General features: G+C 35.2%; 1 protein-coding gene across 1 annotated transcript; it reads left to right on the top strand.

Moving 5' to 3' along the window:
- Nucleotides 1-860: 860 nt before the first annotated feature.
- LOC115926474 (adhesion G-protein coupled receptor D1-like) lies at nucleotides 861-7,007 on the top strand. The gene is made up of 7 exons (XM_030991216.1): nucleotides 861-892; nucleotides 963-1,029; nucleotides 3,019-3,107; nucleotides 3,719-3,848; nucleotides 5,317-5,358; nucleotides 5,793-5,879; nucleotides 6,804-7,007. Exons 1-7 carry the CDS (start codon nucleotides 861-863, stop codon nucleotides 6,900-6,902), a joined length of 546 nt encoding a protein of 181 aa, XP_030847076.1. The 3' UTR covers nucleotides 6,903-7,007.
- The last annotated feature ends 14,872 nt before the right edge of the window (nucleotides 7,008-21,879 follow it).

Genomic DNA, 21,879 nt, shown 5'->3' with positions numbered 1-21,879 from the left:
AAATCATTTTTGTAAAAGATATTGTCAAATAAAGAGTTGCGTAATCCATAATTTGAAATTAATTTTTCCTAAAGACATTATCCTGACAATGTATTCAGCATTAATATTTCCCCATCTTAATTATGGTGTTCTTGCTCGGGATAACTCTCTTAAAACCAACCTTGAAAAATTAAACTTGATTCAAAAGGGGATTTTAAGATTTATTTGTAACATTAGCGGTCGTACGCACATTATCCATTTTTGTATACGCATAGGATTAAAAAGGTGCAAAATATTTATCACCTTCCACTGGTTTCTCTAATGTAGAACTTCAATTCTAGTGTCCTACCACAGGCTCTTGTCGGCATTTTTAGGAAAAAAGTTAAGTTCATGACCATGCTATACGAAATGCCTCTGCGCTTCACTTACCCCAAGTACGGACAAGGTGTATTTGTAAAACTTTAATTTGGTTTGTACTGGACCTAGGTTCCGGAACATTCTTGGCTCTAGCGTTAAAGCCACCATCACACCAAACTAGTTCTCACTATGATCTGGAACTGTTCTAAAAAAGCGTAAAACGGGTTGTGGACGGGGCAAATTATGTAAATAATGTCTATAATACGATCCTAGTTCGTTCATAAACAATCCTCAATACGTCCATCTCGTCTGTACCCCGTGTACAATCCCGCCGTTCGCAATATATCATATTATTTCTTTCTTTCGCAGGTGGTCCAGCCGTGATACTCATCATAACTGGAGGCGTAAAGCATCAAAGCTATGGCTACGAACGAAGGTGAGCATGATTTTATTGAAACAAACTTTTATTATCAATATATATGATATTCCACGGAAATCAGTTGCATTGAAATAGCATAGTTTAAATGTCAAATCTTTACAAAGGCTCCCAAAACGAGTGCAAACAATTTAAACTTTTGCATAGTTGAAGTAAACGTTTTATCTTTATCTTCCAATTTAAAATACAGTTGCTGGCTGAATCCAACAGATGGGACAATCTGGGCATTCACCGGCCCGGCTATAGCAATCGTACTCGTAAGAAACTTGTAACAGTGTGCGATTTGTTATTTTGGGCGTATTAGGTGTTTTTTTTTTTTGGGGGGGGGGGGGGTCGTACGGAAGCTTGGAAAGCCTGGATATTTGTATCATGATTACCCTTTACTGATTAGTTGGGTAATTTCCCCCCAAATATTGATTAGAAGATTAGAATAATGTTTTGCACATTATCTTGTTGTTTGACACCACGTTCTTCAATAAAGATTTTAAAGAAAAATATCTAACCTCAACATACAACTAGTAAAAGGTAATGGAAACATATCAGAGATCCAGACCGGTATACGAAATCGGATGAAAAAGAAGAAAGTTTTGGTATTTAAAAGTTGTTATCGTTAGACGTATAGGAACTTTAAAGGTAATACAAAGTTTTGGAAAATATTGAAAATTGGGTGGATAGTGATTCTTTACAATTTGGTTTGGATGCCCCTGTGGATGTACTATAAGCACTAGAAAATTTAGCCCCTAAAACACATCTGCCTTCGAGAAAAATTGAATATAAAAATTTATCGGTGCTCCCGGTAACTTTTAAAAAATTTCAAATAGCGCCTACGGCCGTACAATGATAGCTGCGACCATGAAAATCTGAGAATAGATAGTTGTGATGTATAATTTCCAAACGGGAATAGCTAATCGGTCGATTTTAGTCAGGAAACATTGTTTTATAGCTTAATGAAGATCTTGACCTTGAGAGGGAGCTACACAACATAAAGAGTGTATTATTTACAATTGCATAAGTTAAACTCGATTTCAACCGCGACAACGATCACTGAATATTGTCGGATCGCATATGCTTCCAATATGTTCATTTGAACCAAATTCATAACCTCATTCCAAAACTTTGTATTACCCTTAAAATGACTAAAGCGGTCATGTCATGTTGTGTAGTGGCGGACGATTTCCGTCTATGTTTGTCAATACAAAAAAAATGTCTAAAGTGTCAATATATTGTATGATAGAGAGTATGTCACTCATAATATATTTTGACTAGTGCCCCAAAGGAAAAGGCACCTGTTACAAAAAACAAACAAACAGAAATTGATTTTAATTTTGTTTCAAGACTAATGAGAGAGTTTTTAATTGCTACGTCACAATCCAATGAAGAAATATCAAATTTGAGATTGTTATAGATTAATTAATCTCATGTTTCAAACATTTATAATTCCCATCTTATTGGTTCGATTTTTTCCAACTTTAGCCATGCAGTTTCTCCCATTTGTTGCCATTGTACAAGTAAACGTATAACAAGGATTGGTTGTCCTTTTAAGTTTCGAACGAACATAGTAAAATAGCAGCTGCACTCTCAAATAAGGCCCATGTTTGCGCTCCAATAGAAAATAGCAGCAAATAAATCGTAAAATTAAAGCTTCCTTTTAAAATGTTTAAATATTGCTTTTTAACTTATATAATAGCAGCACTCTGAAACAAATCCAACAGTTTTCCTCTAAATTAAAAATAAGCAGCTCTTTCAATCACCAGCTGCAACTTTTCAAATATAAAATTTTTTAATATCTTACCCTGCCGTATTTTGATAAATACCATGTAAAATTCAAATTGTGGAAGTACTCAAATGCGCACTTAAAACCATAAGTTACAGAAGTTTAATGTTGCAAAATGCTCGTTATATCTGTTTGATTGCAACTCCTATCGCCCAGTGACTAAAGAAGATTTTTAAAAGGATAATATGCATATATGTAGTCGAAATATAAACCTCATTAAGTTAAGTTTCATATTTTATACATATTTTAAATGTTAGGCCTACGATTTTGTATCGTCGCATCGCGATATCTAAATACAATGTTACCCTAAGCATGATCACCGGCAAAGGAAAACAAGATAACAGTCGAACAATTCCTTAATACGGAAGTTTTAACGTTAGAAGCTTGCCTTGTGTCTGCGATATATATTCATTAGATTCTCATCATTAGCAGGAAAATTATAAAATATGTATACATTTATTTCCGCTTCTAGGTCAACGTAGTTATTCTCCTACTGGTTGTAAAGACAGTTGTGTCTGCATCTCGAGGTCAACTTGACAACGATAAGATCAAGCAAATCAAGTAATAAACTAATTACTCTTTAAGAATTTTTCCATTTACAACATGTTCTTGCTTAACCTTTTTTCTCGATTACGTAAATGTTTAGAAAGTACTTTTTTAAAGAGTAAATCAAATTATTTATACTTACTTATGACTTATATGAACGCAGGCCTCTATTGTCAGTTTCGAATTCCTTCTTCATGTAAATTTTGTAAAATCATTTTGTTTTTATTCAGAGCTGATCTTTAAAGCCCTCCGTTTCTCCTCATATCGCTTGCTATACATTGGTTATTGACTCAGTAATGGTTGAGGAATAAATGTGAGTGTGTATGTATATCTTTGTGGGTTTGGAAGGGTGTGTGCGTATTTGGATGTATGCGTCTGTGTGTGTGCGTGATTGTGTGTGCGTGTGTGTGCGTGCGTGTGTGTGTGCGTGTGCGCGTGTGTTTGTGTGTGTGGTTTAGGATAGTTGTGTGTGGGTTTGGATATGTGTGTATGTTTGGGTTTGGATAGTTGTGTGTGTGGGTATTTTGCTAAACTTGTGTATAGATTTGGATAGGTGCGTGTGGGTTCGTGTTTTTGTATATGTTTCTAAAAAATCACTGTCAATTCTCTTTGTCACCGCTTCCCAGAGCTGGACTTCGGAGCACTTTGTTGCTCTTCCCCTTGCTTGGTATCGCTTGGTTATTGACACCTGTAGTGGCAGTTTTCCCTCACGTCAAGGCGTTGGAATACACCTTCAACCTGCTCAATTCTCTTCAGGTATCTTTATAGGTTATCAGAGATAACTTCGCGAAGTAATCACTATGATGTCAGTATTATGATGACTTTGATTTCCATTGTAAACAAAATGAAAAAATAAAAGAAAGAGAGAGAGAGAGAGTGGGGCCAATGAAACGAAGATAATCCTACCTTTTCTTTAAAGAGAAGGTTGAGCTCTGTAGAAGTGAAAAAATATAATTTGAAATATTTAACATACCCTTTCACAATAAGGACAAATATCATATTGATAATTTTACGTAATTTCTCTTGAAAAACCATCAAATTCCAAATAACTAGATATATCATATCTTTGGACCAAAGTTTAATCCCACTAAGAGTCCACTGGGCCAGCGCCAGTTGGTGCCAGTTTGCGCCAATGCAATTAACTGTGGCGCCTAGTGTCGCCAATAAGGTGCCTAGTGGCGTGTAGTGGCTCAAACTGCCTCCCAACTGGCTCGTGGTGGCCCGTAACGGCACCAAATTTGAATGTGGCGGCAAGAAAATTTCAAAATGTTTGAAATTTTCGTCGCGCCACTTGCATCGAGCAATCAGCGCCAAGTCCGCCAAGTGGCACCAAATGGCGCGAACATATTGCCTTTTGGCGCAAAAAATCCGCCTATTGGAATCGACTGGAATGTAATAGCGCGCGCCAAGTTGCGCCAATGAGATTTCGCGCCACATGGCCAAATAGTCAGTGGCCACCTCAGCATCTCTCATCATCTTCTGATGGAGCAGCATCATCACTCCAACATTATCAAAAGCCTCAGACATACCAAAATTGTAAATATTTAGTAGAGATGTTGTTCATACAGCAGCTGAGGAGGGTCTGAACCAGGTAGCCGATGGCCGGTATTTGTATAGTCGGCAAGTAGCGCCAAGCGGCGGCAAGTTCGAACCAATTTGGCGACCTTTGGCACAAACTAATCACCAAGTGGCGCAAAGTAGCCGTCTATTGGCACGAATGGCGCCAACAGGGTGAATTTTGGAATCAAATGGCCGTGTAATGGCGCGAACTGGCGCAAACTGGCGCAACATTTTGGAACAATCCGGGTGGCATTTGGCGCACGCCATATGGCACCCGGCTTGTTCCACTCGGCGACACATGCCGAGCGGACATTAATTCGGCGCCACAGCGAGCCACTACGCGCCAATCACATAATCTATGGCGCGAACTGGCACCAACTGGCGCTGGCCCAGTGGACTCCTAGCATAACAAGAACTTTTCGTTTTTTATTTTCAAATACCTCACAGGCAATCAACGCACATTAGGTCCTAGATAATAGTCTTCTTGATGTAATGGTCTGATCAGTACTCAAATTTGATTTTAACCATGCACGGGCATATGTGCCCTAACATTTTTTTCTTGTATTTTTCATTTTTGTTTTACTACTACGAGACGTTCATATCTAAGTTTAGTGCTGTGCATGTATCGTACAAAATGTAGATTATTTATGTTGTTTCCTTGCAGGGGTTCTTCGTCGCATGGCTCTATTGCTTTCTCAATTCGGAGGTACGTAATGAAATCATTGCTGGCATCAGACATTCAAAACAATTTTATTTCGGGGAATTTGCTCTGTAAAGAAGTAAAGATTATCGTAGAGAAAGGATAGCTATGATGCAACAGGCAAAAATGTAAATCTTACGCCCCACAATATGCTGCTTGTAATTCGTGTTTAGTGTATAAAGGCAAGTTAATTTCATCGTGGATTTTGTATTAGAAGTAGGCTATATAAAAAATAATATTCGAATATTGATCTCCCAACCGCCTATTCAAGGAAAGAAATTCTTCAAAACTGCGAGTGTCCGATAGTCCACAGTAAATATGTGCAACTCCTCGAAACAGGCAAGACAGACAGTGCACACGATATGGCGTTTCCGATTTAGCCTTTAACATGAAATCAAACAGAAAGTCTCTATTATTGTGATTTTGTTTTATTACAACAGGTTCGAAACGCCATCAGAGAACATGTTCGCAAATCTCGTGAAAGCAGGGCTTCGAACACCAATCCCAGTACAGTTTCAACAACTGAAGTAAATGAAGTTTAATTTTACACTTTATCTAATTATGCAATAATTATATTTTTTCTTTCTAGCGCAATAATAGCATATATCTGCCCAGTGTTTTTGTACGCGCATGTGTGTAACCGCTCGATTCTGATTCGAACAAATCGCGCATCGAACATAATTATTTTTTCGGGGGGGGGGCGCGTCTGTTATACATGATGATGCTAGAAAGAGGGAAACAATACTGGGAACATTTTAGTCTGATTAATGTTTTTCATGAGCCTCAAAATATTATCTTTCGCGTGAATTGGTGTGCTGGTATGAGAATCTTTGTTTTTACAGTGTTACTGAAAATGCAAGAAAGAGGGGAGAAATATTGGGAAATTTAAAGTCTCATTAATCCTATTCATAAGCCTCGAAATGTTATCTTTCGCATGAATTATTATTGTGCTGGTATGAGAATCTTTGTTTGTACAATGTTAACTGAAATGACACGGCCACATTGTCTTGTGGCACTTCTCTCATGAGTTTGTTGGGGCGAATGAATAACGACGTTTTGTATAACAAAGGCGTTTGTCAAGTGAAATGCTGCTCCCCAAATTGAATGTGTGAAAATTGGCATTGTATGGTTGATTCATATGAAAAAAAATGTTGGCTATATTCAAATGTAAAATTGTTATATTCACAAACAAACGTGTGTGGAGGTGTCGTGTTCTTTTATAGTATTATTATTGTTTTATTATTCAGGATCTAATAATATGCACTTTTATTTTTATTGCAATCATATATGGTTACTTTCTACTTCTCTTCTTCTTCTTTTTTTTTGGGGGGGGGGCGGGGGATATTTCTTTGTTATTTTATTTGTGTTATCTACCATTTTGTTTTGTTATCTACCATTTTGTTTTGTTATCTATCATTTTTGTTTTGTTATCTACCATTTTGTTTTGTCAGGGAAGTGCAGCTAAGCCTGGTATGAGGTTGATCCGAGTCGCTCCAGCTCCAGTAGGTCCAACACAAAACCAAGCCGTTGTCTCTAGTCACTCAACCTAAGGCCTAAGCAGTAACACCACGTCCTTATAAGAGGTGCCCTATTTAAAATGAGTACCTCGAATACGTGATTGAGCATATGAAGGTTTCGGGTACGAGCTCCTACAAAGCAACGATGTCCTCTAGAAAGACATTGATCTACATTTGTCACGCAACACCCGGATGTACTATATAAGTGGGTAGGCCTAACTAGACGGATTTATTTATTAAATTCACTGTGCGGTGATGATGGTTACTGGTGACAATATTTCCAAAGTCTTTAGAAAGCGAATAAAGACATTGTATCATAAAATACAAAACATTTGTTGCAATTAGTGTTATGCAGTGGTTGTTTCTACGTATCCTCTCATGAGTTTGATTGGAGATTTAATTATTTAGCCTTTTTATTTAGTATGAGTTCTTTGATTAAATTTTCTTTTTGTGAAGTCGTTTAATTTACGAGAGGTCAGTGTAATAATTACGGTATATTTTGTAATCATTTATTTGTCTACTTCTCTATAACATTTCTGAGCCGAAACTTTAATTTTGATTTTATCATTGTTATGTCTCTGAATTTTTTTTCTTCTTCTCCCTTCTTTAAACATCTTCTGGATATTTTCAACGGAGCTTCTTTATATATTGTTTGTATAATATAATATAAATTATTCTTTAATGTATTCATTCTCCTAGTTTCTTTAATTACTCGCCTGAAGCCTACTAAGCACTTCCTTTACCATGTTGTTTTTAACTTCTATATAGCGGTCAACCTGTATGATTTTAGACATTCTTGTCATTGCGCTACTACATGTTCTCATATTTTGTTCTTTTCTCAGTTTTATACTTCATGGTTTCAGTTTACCTACTTGGCTTTGTATGCAATAGTTTTTAAGTCAGAATTAATTCCTCATGTTTATGTTCAGTGTCGTATCATGACCTATTGTCGTAAAAACATTAAAAAAAAAAAAGATTTCCTCCTTGTGCCTTGTCTTTGTTAGCTGGTTTTTATGAAATGCAATACATTCTATTTACATTCATGCTATATTTTGCAGGTCTTCTAGGAGCACCAGTTGGTCGGGAAGAGGGACCATTAGGTTACAGTGATTAAGTTTGCTTTCCTCTTCCCCGGCAGCCAACTGATGCACTCAATGGACCTCCAGGAAGATTGTGCATTTATAATTGACATTCTCTTAATGTTTGTTTACTCATATTCATGTCGTTATATTTCTTGTGAATTGCCGAATAAATAATAATAATAAAAATAAAACATGGAATCTTATTACCATGAAAATAAAACAGTTGATATATAGTTTTATAGTTAGCTAGGTAAAGCGATATTGATATGAGAGTCGATGGTGTGGTGTTGTTTATGTTGTTGAGGTTAAATCGGATTATTTATATTTTTTGGCTGTTTAAAATGTAGTACTAGGGGAAACCGAACAAAATAACAATCGAGTTATGCAAAAATATTGAAAAATCCTTGTTAATGAAGATTTCGTTTTCTCCTTGTGCATGTTGTGCCTACGTGTATGAAAGGTTGCTAATTATATCATGGGTTTTTCCCGCCAATTTCGCAAATTTACCTATCTAATTTATTGTCCTATTTTGTGTTGTTAGGTAGGGCAAGTCAACATTTGTCCTACCTGGCTCTTGAAACACATTTGTTTGTAAAAATTGAATGAAATAATTCCTAATGAGGCAACTAACCAACACTTATGCATTAAATTTGATCACATTACAAAAAAGGCCTATTGAATGAAAATTTTATCAAATGGACTGAAAAAGCATCCAAAATAGCCGGAAAACCTGTAATAAAAATAGCAGCTTTTTCTAAGAAAGTATGAAAATTAAAGTTCTTTCCAAAGCACAACATTTTGCTTAACATGTTAGTGTATATAAAAAAGTATGTGAAGTAAAATTGTAGTCTAATAGTTTTGTTAGGAAGACGTAAAGAAGTAAAAAGGTTCGTTTCTTTGAATGCTGAGTGTTCTGATGCATATTGTTAGATTATCGTTAATGAACGAAATTTGTTATTTTAAGTCATAATAGTTACGTTGCTATTATCGCACGTAATGAAGCTTACAATAGAATTGAAATGAGGAAATTATATTATCGAATTTTCATTTATAATTACTGTACAGGTATATCATTGCATTAATAATAAAACGAATTTTGATTTATTTCTTAATGTATATGCAACAAAAAAAATGTCATAGTAGGTTATGTGTAAACAATGCTTATTAGAAATGATGCAGTCCCGTTTTCAGGATCTGTTCATGTCACAAATGTCTAAAAAAATTAGTTTGCAAATGTGTTTTTTCGAAGTATTCAGAGGATAGAAATTGCGGAAAAATGTAGTATACGAAAATATGCACAATTTTTTTTCGATTGCTATGTTAAGGACTAGACGAGTTTAGACTAGTTTGTGAAAAGTATGTAGCATCTAGGAAAGCGGAGATATGTAGGTTGAAAGACAGGTATGAAAATGAACCTAAAGTTGACAAAATGGCTCCTGAACGGGCATGCATGAGTGATTTTCGGAGGAAAACGAAGAGCTCCGTTGGATTGATATAGTATAAGCCTTTCTTTATAATTATAACGGTATTTTCAGTCATATATGTATATAGATGGTTCATTCAAATTCGATTAGCATACGGCATGATCGTAGGATACGTAAACATCAGTGATGTAAATAGTACAGCAAAACCTGGCTCAGGTGGCGCTTTTTTCTTCTTTTTGTTGTTATAATGACGTGAAATGCTATACGCTTCGCAGTTATGTATCTTTCTTATGTCATTCAATTTGGATGACTTTCAAAAGCGATTTTATGTTTTATGTCAATTGGCAATACAGAAACCAAGAAAATTTAATAAGTAGTATCAGGATGAATCTTTCTTATACTGTTGGTCATATAGTTGGAATATTTTTTTTTTACCCAAATTTATGGAATTATTTTAAAAATAATTTATTCGTAATAGATCTAGATAATAGTATACATTCTCAGATTTTATTAAATGATAAATTGTCAATGTGTGATTTGCGTGACTGCTAAAGCATGTGTATGCTACCATGCTTATCAACTAGGGGACCTACGCCCTTAATTAATGAGGATTAATGCCCCACAAAAGGACACTAATATAGCACATCGACACGATTTTCATCCTGGGACCTCACAGTTACGAAGCCGTTGCTTTGTCACTGAACCATGACTGTACGCAGCAGGGGCTAGGGTAGGGGGCAGTTCCCACAGATCAAAAAATAATTTTAAAAATGCAATACATTTTCAATAATTCGTTGAATTCCCCCGGTCCCCAACATAAAAAATCCTCTGTACGGCCATGCTTTATGGCTCAAGTTTCATTTTCTTCCCTTTCATAATTAGGAAATATTTATTTTATTTTTTATTTATTATTAACATTTATTTCCTTCTCAACAGTACAATATGAAACACAATGTATATATATATACATGATATATGTAACAATTATTTCAACATAGAGTATACAGTAAATAATTCAGTTCTGTTTGTTTAAAGTATGAAAGGGCAGAAAATGAACTTTCTGGAAACGTGATTTTTCTCTTTGAAATTTAGATACCGTCCGCCAAATGACTTTTTTTGTTTCCTCTCTTCAAATTGCCCGTAATCAATCTTGCGTAAAATATGCATCATATGAGTTGCATCACATTAAAGAGGAGGATCTAAGCTTTGTGAATATGTGTCATTTATTAATTATAATTATGATAAAGTTATAATAAAACATCATTAATTTTCAGCTTTGTGTTTTCTGGGACGCACTGTATAGTGAAAAAATGTCTTTATGTGAAGTTTACTATCTGAACTTTCAATTGAAAAAGAGATTCCCTTCATCTCTTTTAAGTTATGTTTAGCAATTATTCGTATTCCTCCAGCATCCAGAGAAACACGAATTGTCGATCTTGTGAACCTTCTGACATTTTTTAAGGGTTCACCCAGACCGACATTCGGTTTGTTGTTGTTGTTGTTGTTGTTGGGTTTTAAGGCTGACCAATGTAAAAAGATTATTTCTGACTGGCTGTGCTGTTGTCTTTTTAGTTGTTCATCACTGATGATTAGATGGCGCTGTTTCTTTTCCTCTTCAGTGGGTATCATGTACTGTGCAGCTTCCGTTTATTCGATGGTGCGGGTTTCGCGGGCTGGCGGTCTTTTATGGGATGTCCAGTACTTTCAAAGTTTCCGGACAATATACCCTTGCGTCGCGGGTGGGGTCAGGTTCGTTATCCCAAAAGGCGATATAAAAAAAATGTCATTTGAAGAGGTTTAGAAGCAATACTTCATATATGTTTATAAAGATTTATGATCGACAATATTGTAAGGGATAAAAAAAAATCATGATTAATAGTGCTATATTTTTCGTTGAGTCCAATGGAAAAGAGAAGGCTTTTTTTTTGTTAAGTGTCCGGACACACAACCCCCATCATAATAGAATTATGAAGCAATATCTTAACATAAATAATTAAAAAAAGAATGATTTGATCGAAATCGGTTTTGTATAACTATGTATGGGCAATTTAAATGGGCTGAAAGTCACTGTGATGTAATTCCGGCGGACAAATTTCCCAATTGTTTTTACACACAAAGGCCTAAAATGTCACTTTTCCAAAATGTATGTCTCAGGAGGGTATTTTCTTTTAGAGGACCTATAATAACCTATTAAATTGGTGAGGTGCTCAAAGGGAGAATCCTCTGACCTTATTGCCAATTTGAGATTCGCAAATATCTAATGATCTCCTATTTCAAACATTTATAACTCTCTTATGATTGATCCGATTTATTTCAAAATAATGTTCTTCTGTTTTTCTGCTTTCAAACAAATGCACTTCTTATAAGGGTTGGATAAGCAAATCAGTTTAATGATTCATTTAAATTTTATGTGGTTTCCTAAATTTTCAACAATAAACTTGGTACTATCCCTTTCACATAAACTGTTTCATAACTAGTTTTCTTTTGCTATTAAAACTCGCCTCTCTTTTAAAGAGCGCATGGCGGCTGTGTTAGACAGAGAGAGAGAGAGAGAGAAAGATAGAGAGATAGAGAGAGAGAGAGAGAGAGAGAGAGAGGGGGGAGAGAAATAGAGAGAGTGAGATAGAAAGGAGACTACGGGGATGGAAAGAGGGGTGCGGTGAGAAAGAGGAGAAGTGAGAAGAAGGTGTGACGCAAAGGGATTACAAAAATATATGTTAGTACGACTCCAGTGTAGGAATACGTATGGGAGAGAGGGGTTGGATAGATAAAGGCCGAGAAAAAGAGAGGGGGGGGGAGAAGGAACAAAATGCAGGAAATAAAGATAATCTATGAGGAATAAAAGAGAAGAAGAAAAGGGAAAGGGTGGAAACAGAGGGGGAGGGAGGACGATTCCCCCCTCCCCGAATCAGTGCGCCGCCAATAACCGCACACACGCTACGCCACTGATTAATCCTTCCTATCCACCGCTGTAATTCATGGCATCGTTTTATTTACTAGAAATCGGAATAAATTGAGTTAGTTCTAGGAAATTAGTCAATTTGGATTGACCGCTGTTTGGGAAACAAGTTTATCAATTCTTATTTTTGTCATTCCGTAATTTCCGTCTATCAGGTGGTCCATATGTTCTCTTTAATCTGCCCCTTCTCTCCCTCTCTCCCCCTCTCTATCTCTCTCTCTCTCTCTCCCTCTCTCTCCCTCTCACTTTCACCCACACCCACACACACACACATACACGTTTACTCTCTCTTTCTCTCCCTCTTTATCCCTCTCTGGGTCCTCTACCGATTTTATGTTATATCTTTGTCTTTATTTCATTTTTTCTCACTCGTTCACATTGCCAAGCTCTCTCTGTCTGCCCAACCGTCCCGCCGCCTCTCTCTATCGCTACCTAGTACATTATATACGTTAATGCCTTTCCCACAGTTAGTTTATCACTATTTTCAATGAAAACATTTTAAAGGCAGTCCGTATACAGTGTGAGTCAAAACAATGTTTACACCTAGAAATTTACTAATTATTTGAAAAATCATTGATGAAAACTCAATTATACATCTTATGGAATACTGTTTTATTCTAAATCATTGGTATTATTTTTGTGTGGTATTTGATCACGCTTGGATGAACGGGAGACATTGTTTGAGAGGGTGCAACAAATCGACTTGCGCCAAAAAATGCCCATGTGATGTTTTAATAAAACAATTACACTGTAAAAAATATCTGTATTTTTACAGGAAAAAAATACAGATTTGTAACGTTTTAACTAAATACAGCAATTCGGATGTATTTTTTACATATATCCCGTAAAAGTACTTCATTGTTATTGTGAGACTGATTTACATCAGAAATGTGTAATTTTAAGGCAAAATACAGGTACTAATACAGTTTGCCTGTAATTTTACAGATCTATCTCGTAAAAATACTTCATTTTTATTGTGAGACTCACTTACATCAGAAATTTGTAATTTTAAGGCAAAATAGGGTTACTAATACAGTTTGCCTGTAATTTTAAGGCAAAATAGAGTTACTAATACAGTTTGCCTGTAATTTTTACAGATGTCTGTATTCGTAAAACGATTTCTTAAATTGAATGGATATGGTGCAGTTTTACTTCGATGTGATTTAATTTGAATGCAATTACTAGATTTTTTAACAAAATCCTGTTTTTATAATGTCGTTTTGATTGGACAGCATTTTACATTTCATGAAACTTATTTCACATATACTGTAGCATATTTACAGATTCCGTTTTCCAACTTTAAAATCCCAGACATGATTTCGAATAATTAGGCTTTACGAAGTAGAATAATTAAATTAAACGAGATTTAAAAGAAATTTAATATTGAAGTTTAATTTATATTCTACGAAGTATAAGCCTAATATGAGGAATCATGTCCCTCCCTGATTGAATGTTCTGTCAGTGTGACTATTAATACAATTGATTTTGTTGTCTTTTTCCCGCCCTTCTTTGCATGATTGAATGAGCCTTTTGTCTTTGAATACTGATGCACGTGGCTTTGAGTGGGCTTCTTATACATGATGCGGAGGATGCTCATTTGCATATGAATGGAGTCCCAGAGACTTTGAATGTGTACTATATTATTACATTTATGCTATAAAATTACATGGTGGTGTAAAATAAATAAAACAAAATTGGGTCAAATACAAATACACAAAAAGGTACTTCCACACCAAAGGGAGGCGAGTTGGGTCAGTCGGTAAAGCGTCCGTCTGTCGAACCAAAGATCCCGGGTTCGACTCCCACCCAAGCGGATGACTGAAACCTGCGTTGTGTGTTAACGTGCCCCTTCCCTTGTTCATAAACGCAGGTTATGTCAAGTGTAAAACACTCCGTCCCTCGGATAGGACGTTAAATGGAGGCCCCGTGTAGGGAAAAGTCACTACCTTTGCACGTTAAGAACCCACTGCACTATTCGTATAAGAGTAGGGGGAAACCCCGGTGTAGTGGTCCACCTGACACCCCCAGTATAGTACGATAATACTCTGTAAAGAGGTCTGTACTCAAAAGGAAGAAGTGAAAGCTGTTAACCAAATTAACAAACATTTGTATTTATACAACGTTTTTGTACTATATTTTTACATTAATTCTGTAAAATTACATGGTGATGTAAACAAATAAAACAAAATTGCTTCAAATACAAATACACAAAAAGGTACTTCCATACCAAAGCTGTAAACGAAATTAACAAATATATGTATTTATACAACATTTTTGTATTATGTTTTTACATTCTTTCTGGTGTAATTTTAATCAACATACAATTTGTAAAAGAAAATACATGAAATGTTTGTAGGAGAAAATAACAACCAATCTGAATTTTTACAACATAATTTATGGCGACTCTGCTGACAGCAGATTTGCGGTAAAATTACAGAGATTTTTTTTACAGTGTAGGATTTGGGTATCAATTAGGTCTTTGCAAATCCAAACATTATCCCTAACATATCCAACCTTCCAAGGAAATCATCGAATTCTAAATTAAACATGTGACCTCTAATACTCCCTTTATTTGAAATATCCCATTCGAAATTTCGAATTATATTAAAATTGGAGAAAAAAAAACCTGACTTGGAAGACTGACTATTATTAAATCACTTCCAATAAGTCAAGTTATTCATTAAATGATTGTTGATAAAAACCATCTATTTTTTTTAATAAAACTTAATAGCTTGATATTTAAATTTCTTTGGAAAAGTAAATTTGAAAAGGTCAAACGATGTTTTGTTACTCAGGATTATTGCGAAGCAGGAATAAGAATGATCGATGTTAAAAGGCAAATGTTTAGTTTTAGGCTGAAGTGGCTTGAGATTATTTTTTAGATAATACAAAAGGAGATTGGAAAGATATGTGTAAACATTGGTTTGACTGTTTGGGAGGGCTGCATTTACTGCTGAATTGCATTTATACTGATTATACTTTAAATCTCTTAAAACTTAGAAATGTGCCAAATTTTTACATAGATGTATTACATGCATGGTACCTCACATAAAAATACGCAACAGTTAAATGTCAGGCACAGAAACATATCGACGAAAATATCTGATGGTATAATCAAGATATTGTTTTTGAAAAAAAAATGTTATTTTATGAAGACTGGTATAAAATTGCTATTATATACTTCAATGATATCTTTACAAATTGTATTTTTTTTTCAGTAAATGGATTATTTATCCGCCTTAAAACTAGACGAAGTAAAAAGTTTTTGATGTTTGACTATACAAAGCTACAAAAATTAATTCCTAAAATTTGGATAAATGATAAGCATAGGGTACCTTTGGGTTTCGAAGATCATAATTCCTTTATCCCCCACATTGTATTTGGAAAATCAGTTAAGCCTGTTAGTCTTTTGAGTAGTAAACAATAGTATAATATGATAAGTTTTGAACAAATTAAAATAAATAAACGTTGTTTGTATTGGGAAGATGTCTTGCAGAAGGACGTTAAATAGTCCACTGTTTTAATTGGAATTTGATTAGGATTAAAGAATTTCGTCTCGTGTATTTAATTTTCAAGCATTTATATAATATGCTACCAGTTTGTAAACATCTGTACTAGAGGGTTCTTTCATACGATGACCTTTGTTTAAAATGCAAGGAGACTGAAGATATGCTTCATGCTTTCAATTCAAGTAAGGCAAACGAAACCTTCTTTGAATATTTAACGGGCTTATCTTTCTTAAAATAGAGATAGATATTGTTTTATTATTCAACATGAATTCGCAAACCGATATCGATTTGAAAATGACGATTCCTTTTTGGTCTCTTTAAAAAATGATTATTTTTTTCGTAATAAGTATGGGTATGATAATAGAGATTCTAATTTGATTTATTTATTTAAGAGAGAAGTGACTAGCAGAATAATAATAAACGAACATTTGAAAGTACAAAATATGAAATTTCCTGCGAATTTGCTTTGTTATATTTGAATAAATAATTTGTGTATTATTGATGTTCCATTGATTTGCTAAATTGTAAGCGAAATTATGTTATTGTTTGAATATTGAATAACCACTTCTAAGAGGCAAAGATTGAAAACAATATCAAAATTGACACCAACTATCATAAGGAATTCGTTTAAATTGAATTCATTTAAGTGACCACTTATTGACCACGCGACCTTGACAAATAGAAAGATTTTATATAAACAAATACTATTGTTTCAACGTTTAACAACGATTTAGTTTTTTAGCCTATCCTTTTTTATTGAAAGGAAACTACTCCCGGATATAAACCAAAAAGATATGGTGGATTAACGCCAACAACAGACATCCGGCTAATTATTTAAGAAAAATAAAGATATATAAATATAATCAAACGTCGTTACGACAATATCCCATACTCACATCTCCCCCCCCCCAAAAAAAACAAAAAACAAAACAAAAAAAAACCTGACGTACAGTGAATTACCACTACTCCCTTGATGTCCTATATTGAGGATTCTAATTAAACGTCTTGCCGATACATTATGTATGCCTAGTGGCACATGAGTTTACATTTGAAAGTATATAACCTCTTTGATGAATATAACCTGAATATGTTTAGGCATAGTTTACAACCATCGATTGAGCAGTAAGGACCTAATCTCAAAATGAAAAAGAAACAAACAAACAAACAAACAAACAGACCCTTTCTCATCCTGATTATTATGTAGATTCCTAATTAAATTAAACAGTTGAAAGTACAAGATATACACAACTTGCAATTAGCCATTTGTGTGTTTTCGTACTTGCACGGTCTGCTGCCAATGTTTTTTAATGATTGTTTTCCAGTAAATTGATATTTTGTACCATACTCTACTAGACAGTCCAACCATATTCAAATTCCAAAATATATGTATGAATTTTCCCGAACCACAATCGAATGTAGTGGTCCTCAATTGTGGAATAGCCTTGGGTCGGATATAAAGAACCGCCCTTCCTTATCTACTTTTAAAAGAATATATAAATCTAACCTTTTTCAATCATACACCCCCTGAGTCTGCAAAGCGGTGCGTTTGCCTTGTTTTTCTGTCTTCCTGTTGTATCGCTTAATTTTTATTTAATTATTTATATAGTTTGTAACAAGCCTTTGATAGGTCGTTTAAGGTCTTTTTTTAAATACTATAAGAACTTGTATAACTTTCATGACTGTTTGCATTTTGAAAACTACTGATAGAATGTCATTCGTGAAGCTACTTTTTTCTAATGCGTCACTCAAATTACTCAAATGTCCTAGAGTGTATAAAATCTGAACCAACTTGCAAAAGAATGCCTCTTTGGGGGTAAAAACAGTTTATTATACTTCCACAAAACAGTACAAGGTACATCATTTGAGTGCGTACATTCTAAAAAAATTGACTGTACTTGAATATCAGTGCATGTTTTATTGTACGAATGATATTACAAACGTGCCTATAAATAGGACCTGCATATAATCAGATCGGTATTATGTTCTAGTCTGAGTATGAAAGTGTGGAAATACAAGTGTGAGTACATTTTTGTGTTATTTTGTAATCATTTTACTGGGGAAATAATTGCAAAAACAGGAGAACGAGCGGAAAATGAAATGATGCATGTAGTGGATACCCGACTGAGCATGTTTATAAAGCTTCACATAGTTAACAATATATATATATATATATATATATATATATATATATATATATATATTGTACAGTGTGTATTTATGTTCATGGTACCTCTCTGACAAAACAAAAATAAATTAGATTAGATTGTAGCTCATTTGAAGGTGATGCCTATTAAAAAGGAAATATCTTATCATAACATTGTCAAGATATTTTAAACCATGAATCTCAAAGTTGCACTGATAACTCACTACTAACAATCAAATACTGTTGACAATGCAGACCTGTGCAAAAACAGAAACAAAACAGGGAGATAAAGAAAAACGTATATGGAGTTAAACAATAGTTATGAAAGTGTTTAAAGCTGGAACAAATTCAAATAAACTTGTCGTGCTGCATGCTATATATATAATCACTTCTAAAATGTAGACGGATTAAAAAAAAAAATCCCAATACAGCAAACGTTTTACTAAAGAATATCTATAAATATATCTTAAGTTAGATTTGTTCATGCGTAGCCTTTGATTGTATTCCACTGTAGGGTTTGGTATGTTTTGTTTTGTAATCTTTTTATCTCTAATGTTGTTGTGTTATTATTTTAAGGCATTGATATTATTTACTAAGATGAAATGCGCTAATGAAGCATAGGTTATTATTTTGTTACGTGTTAAATTATATGTAATCATCATTATTATCATATTGTAAATTGCTATCAATATTTTGTTTGCATATTACTATGTAATGACCCTACTCAATATAGATAAGCCTCATAGGAGGTAATTTTCCTTCATGTTGTCATTTATTCATGCAGTGTTATGTCATTGTTATTTTTCCGGACTTGTCGATCTTAAGCTATCGCCACAACTTAAAGCGGCCACTGACCAATTTGTAGCCTGCTCGGTCCCCGCTGGAATTTAGGCATCGCCCAACGATTTTTGGAGAGGACGAGGAGGCTGTAGAGCCCCAGCGATGCCTGGGCGATGACCTGTCGATTTCCCGTCGGTCGCCGGTAGATTTAAGGTCAAAACTAGGCGAAATCGGGGAGCTTCTTTGGGCGGCGTCCGGCAGTGACCGACTGATGGCCAACCGATTCCCTAGCGGTCTCCAACCGGCCACTGACTGATTTCAAAGAAATTGCCCGGCGGCCGGCCGGTGATCGGCGGGGCACCAACATACGCTCGGTGACCGGGCAGTCGCCGTCCGGGCACCGACATAATTGAGCGTTCGCCGTCGAGCGATTTAGGTCAAAAATCAAAGCGGCCGACCGATTTGGAACTCGCCGCCCAGTGACAGACTGATCTTCCAGCGGCGACCGGGCGGCGACCGCTCGACAGCCTTTGACCCAGCAGCTTCGATTTTTGACCTGAAACGCTCGACGGCAAACGGCGAGTGAAAAGTGAGCAGGCTTCGCCGAATTTTAACGCTAAAACCTCAGCGGCGACCGAGCAATGCCCTAACGGGCGACATTGGCAAAAAGATCGCCGCCCGGCCGCCGAGCAGGCTACTTTTGGTGGTTGTGACCATAGCTTAAACGTAAGGCTTCATCACTGAGGTGAAATCAACCATTGAACTTTTTGGACATCAGTCTAAAACATTAATTCCTGACTACAAGTTCACTGGTAAGAACAATTATAAAATATTTGTCATCGTTCAAACACATCTTTTGGTTTCACAAAACTGAACAGGTTGTTCAGAGACTAAAACATATTATAGCATGCATGCTAAACTCTCTTCATCTTTTTAACTCTCTTGAACTTAGTATTGAATTTATGCCAATATCGTTTTCATCACCGCAGAGCGGTAAATTTACCGATGATCAAAATTATGATATCAAATGATACAGTTCCTTGTATTATGTTTGTAATCAGAAACCAGATGCTAAAAAGAATAGTAAATTAGCCGTAGTAGTACAAGCTGACATATTACTTTGTTAGTGAACGTAGCAACCTGGCAGACTAAAGAAAGAATAACTGTTTGAAGTATTAATTTGACATTCAATCACAAATAGCGAGCTTCTTCCATCTGAGTATATTTTAGTTTTCAAGTTACTGATATTGCTGGTAGTGTATACTCTTCTGTCTGTTGTAAGACGTAGACAGTTTAAATGTGAAATGGGAAATGATTATTGATTAACTGATTAATGACGCAATGGTACGTTCTTTTTAATTCTTTTTGCCATGTTTGTAAGTCACTAAACTTAGATATTAAATATAAATTATCAATCAATTATCAGACTTTATATGTAATTATTGGACTGAGAATTGGTAACTGGAAAATAAAATAGGAATGCTTTGTGTCCATGCTGCTGGTGTTACTGGTGATGATGATGATGAAGTTGACAATGATGATGGTGATGATGTTGTTGATGATAGCGGTGATGATGATTGTGATGGTGGTTATGGCGATCGAGGTGATGATGCTGCTGCTGCTGATGGTGATGATTGTGGTGATTGTGATGATTATGGAGATGATGCTGGTGATGATGGTGATTTTGATGATGAAGATGGTGATAATAGAAATTGAATCTAATTGAAATGTATCTATTTTCTTCTGCGATGTAGAAATCAAATCACATTTCAGCTTACAACATATACAAAATAGAATATTTTTTTGTGAACGTGTACAAAATATAATAACAATACAAATAATAGTAGATGACATTAAAACGAAATGTAAATGAGAACACAATACCAAGAATTATTCATTAAGAAATCCGCAGATTAAGGAGGGCTTTAACAGTAACAGCTTGCTTGATAGCGTGATACATCGGAGTTGGGGTTGGGGGAGGGGGGGTTGATGATAAAGTGGTGATGGTGATGGTGATGATGATGATGATGATGGAGATGGTGATGGTGATGGAACTGAAAATAAAAATGAAAATATGCTGATGTAAATATGTCTGAAACAAAAAACCTGTATGAGTATACGGGAGTTATAATTTATAGTAATGTTTTTTTTTTTTATAGAAATCTTGAAATAATATATATCAATTCAGTACTAGTAAAAAGATCAAACAATGTACTCTGACAGAAATAATATCTTCGTATCGAATTTAAATGAATTCAGGGTTTTACATGATTTTATTGAGTCTGTGAGTGCATTCCAGAAATCTGGAACATGATGTCTTTTTGATTTATGCAGGATCAATCATAAAACAAATTGCATACTCTGACATTAACGAGTAGTAGTGGATGCCTGTGTAGTATGATATAGGTATTACTCCGTGAGATTACCCTTCACTGTCAAGTGTATCCATGGTGGATCAGTGGTTAGAGCGCCCGCCGCATGAACGGGAAGTCGTGGGTTCGAACCCCGGCCGAGTCATACCAAAGACTTATATCAATGGGACCTTCTGCCTTCTAGCTAGGCGCTCAGCATATTAGATTGGAGAAGGGTAGTAATAACCTATTATGTTACGCAGGGCCCGCTGGAAGAGCAGTTTTATAACTGAAGTGGCTACCCTGGGTAAATAAAACGTTATTATTACTATTATTATACATCGTGATATCTAGCAGAGAATAACACAATGCAATGCCGAAAAGCCCTCAGAATGTCATGGCATTTCTACTGCAAAAAACAAATGCCTATATAAGATGAATTCGCTACTTGAGTAAGGCGGTAAAGAGTTGGGAATAGGAGGTAAGATAATCCGAGAAAAAAATATACTACCAAGAAATCACACCAACGACATTCATATCAATAGCGCTATACAGATCTAACTACCGAACGAAATATCAAATCTTTTAGTGTCAATATTAATGAAATTCCATGTCTTGAAGAGTGAATAGAAAAGCTTAATAAAAAGGAATCCAATCAAACACATGACAGGGTTACCGTAGAAACATCTAGTATACACTGTTGGTCATAATGGTGGAATATTTATTTTTACCCCAGTTTAGGGAAGGATTTTTAAAAATTAT

Source organism: Strongylocentrotus purpuratus, unplaced genomic scaffold (genome assembly GCF_000002235.5).
Source record: "Strongylocentrotus purpuratus isolate Spur 01 unplaced genomic scaffold, Spur_5.0 spur5_scaffold_2, whole genome shotgun sequence".
Lineage (NCBI taxonomy): Eukaryota > Metazoa > Echinodermata > Echinoidea > Camarodonta > Strongylocentrotidae > Strongylocentrotus > Strongylocentrotus purpuratus.
This window is presented reverse-complemented; position numbering and strand designations above follow the sequence as displayed.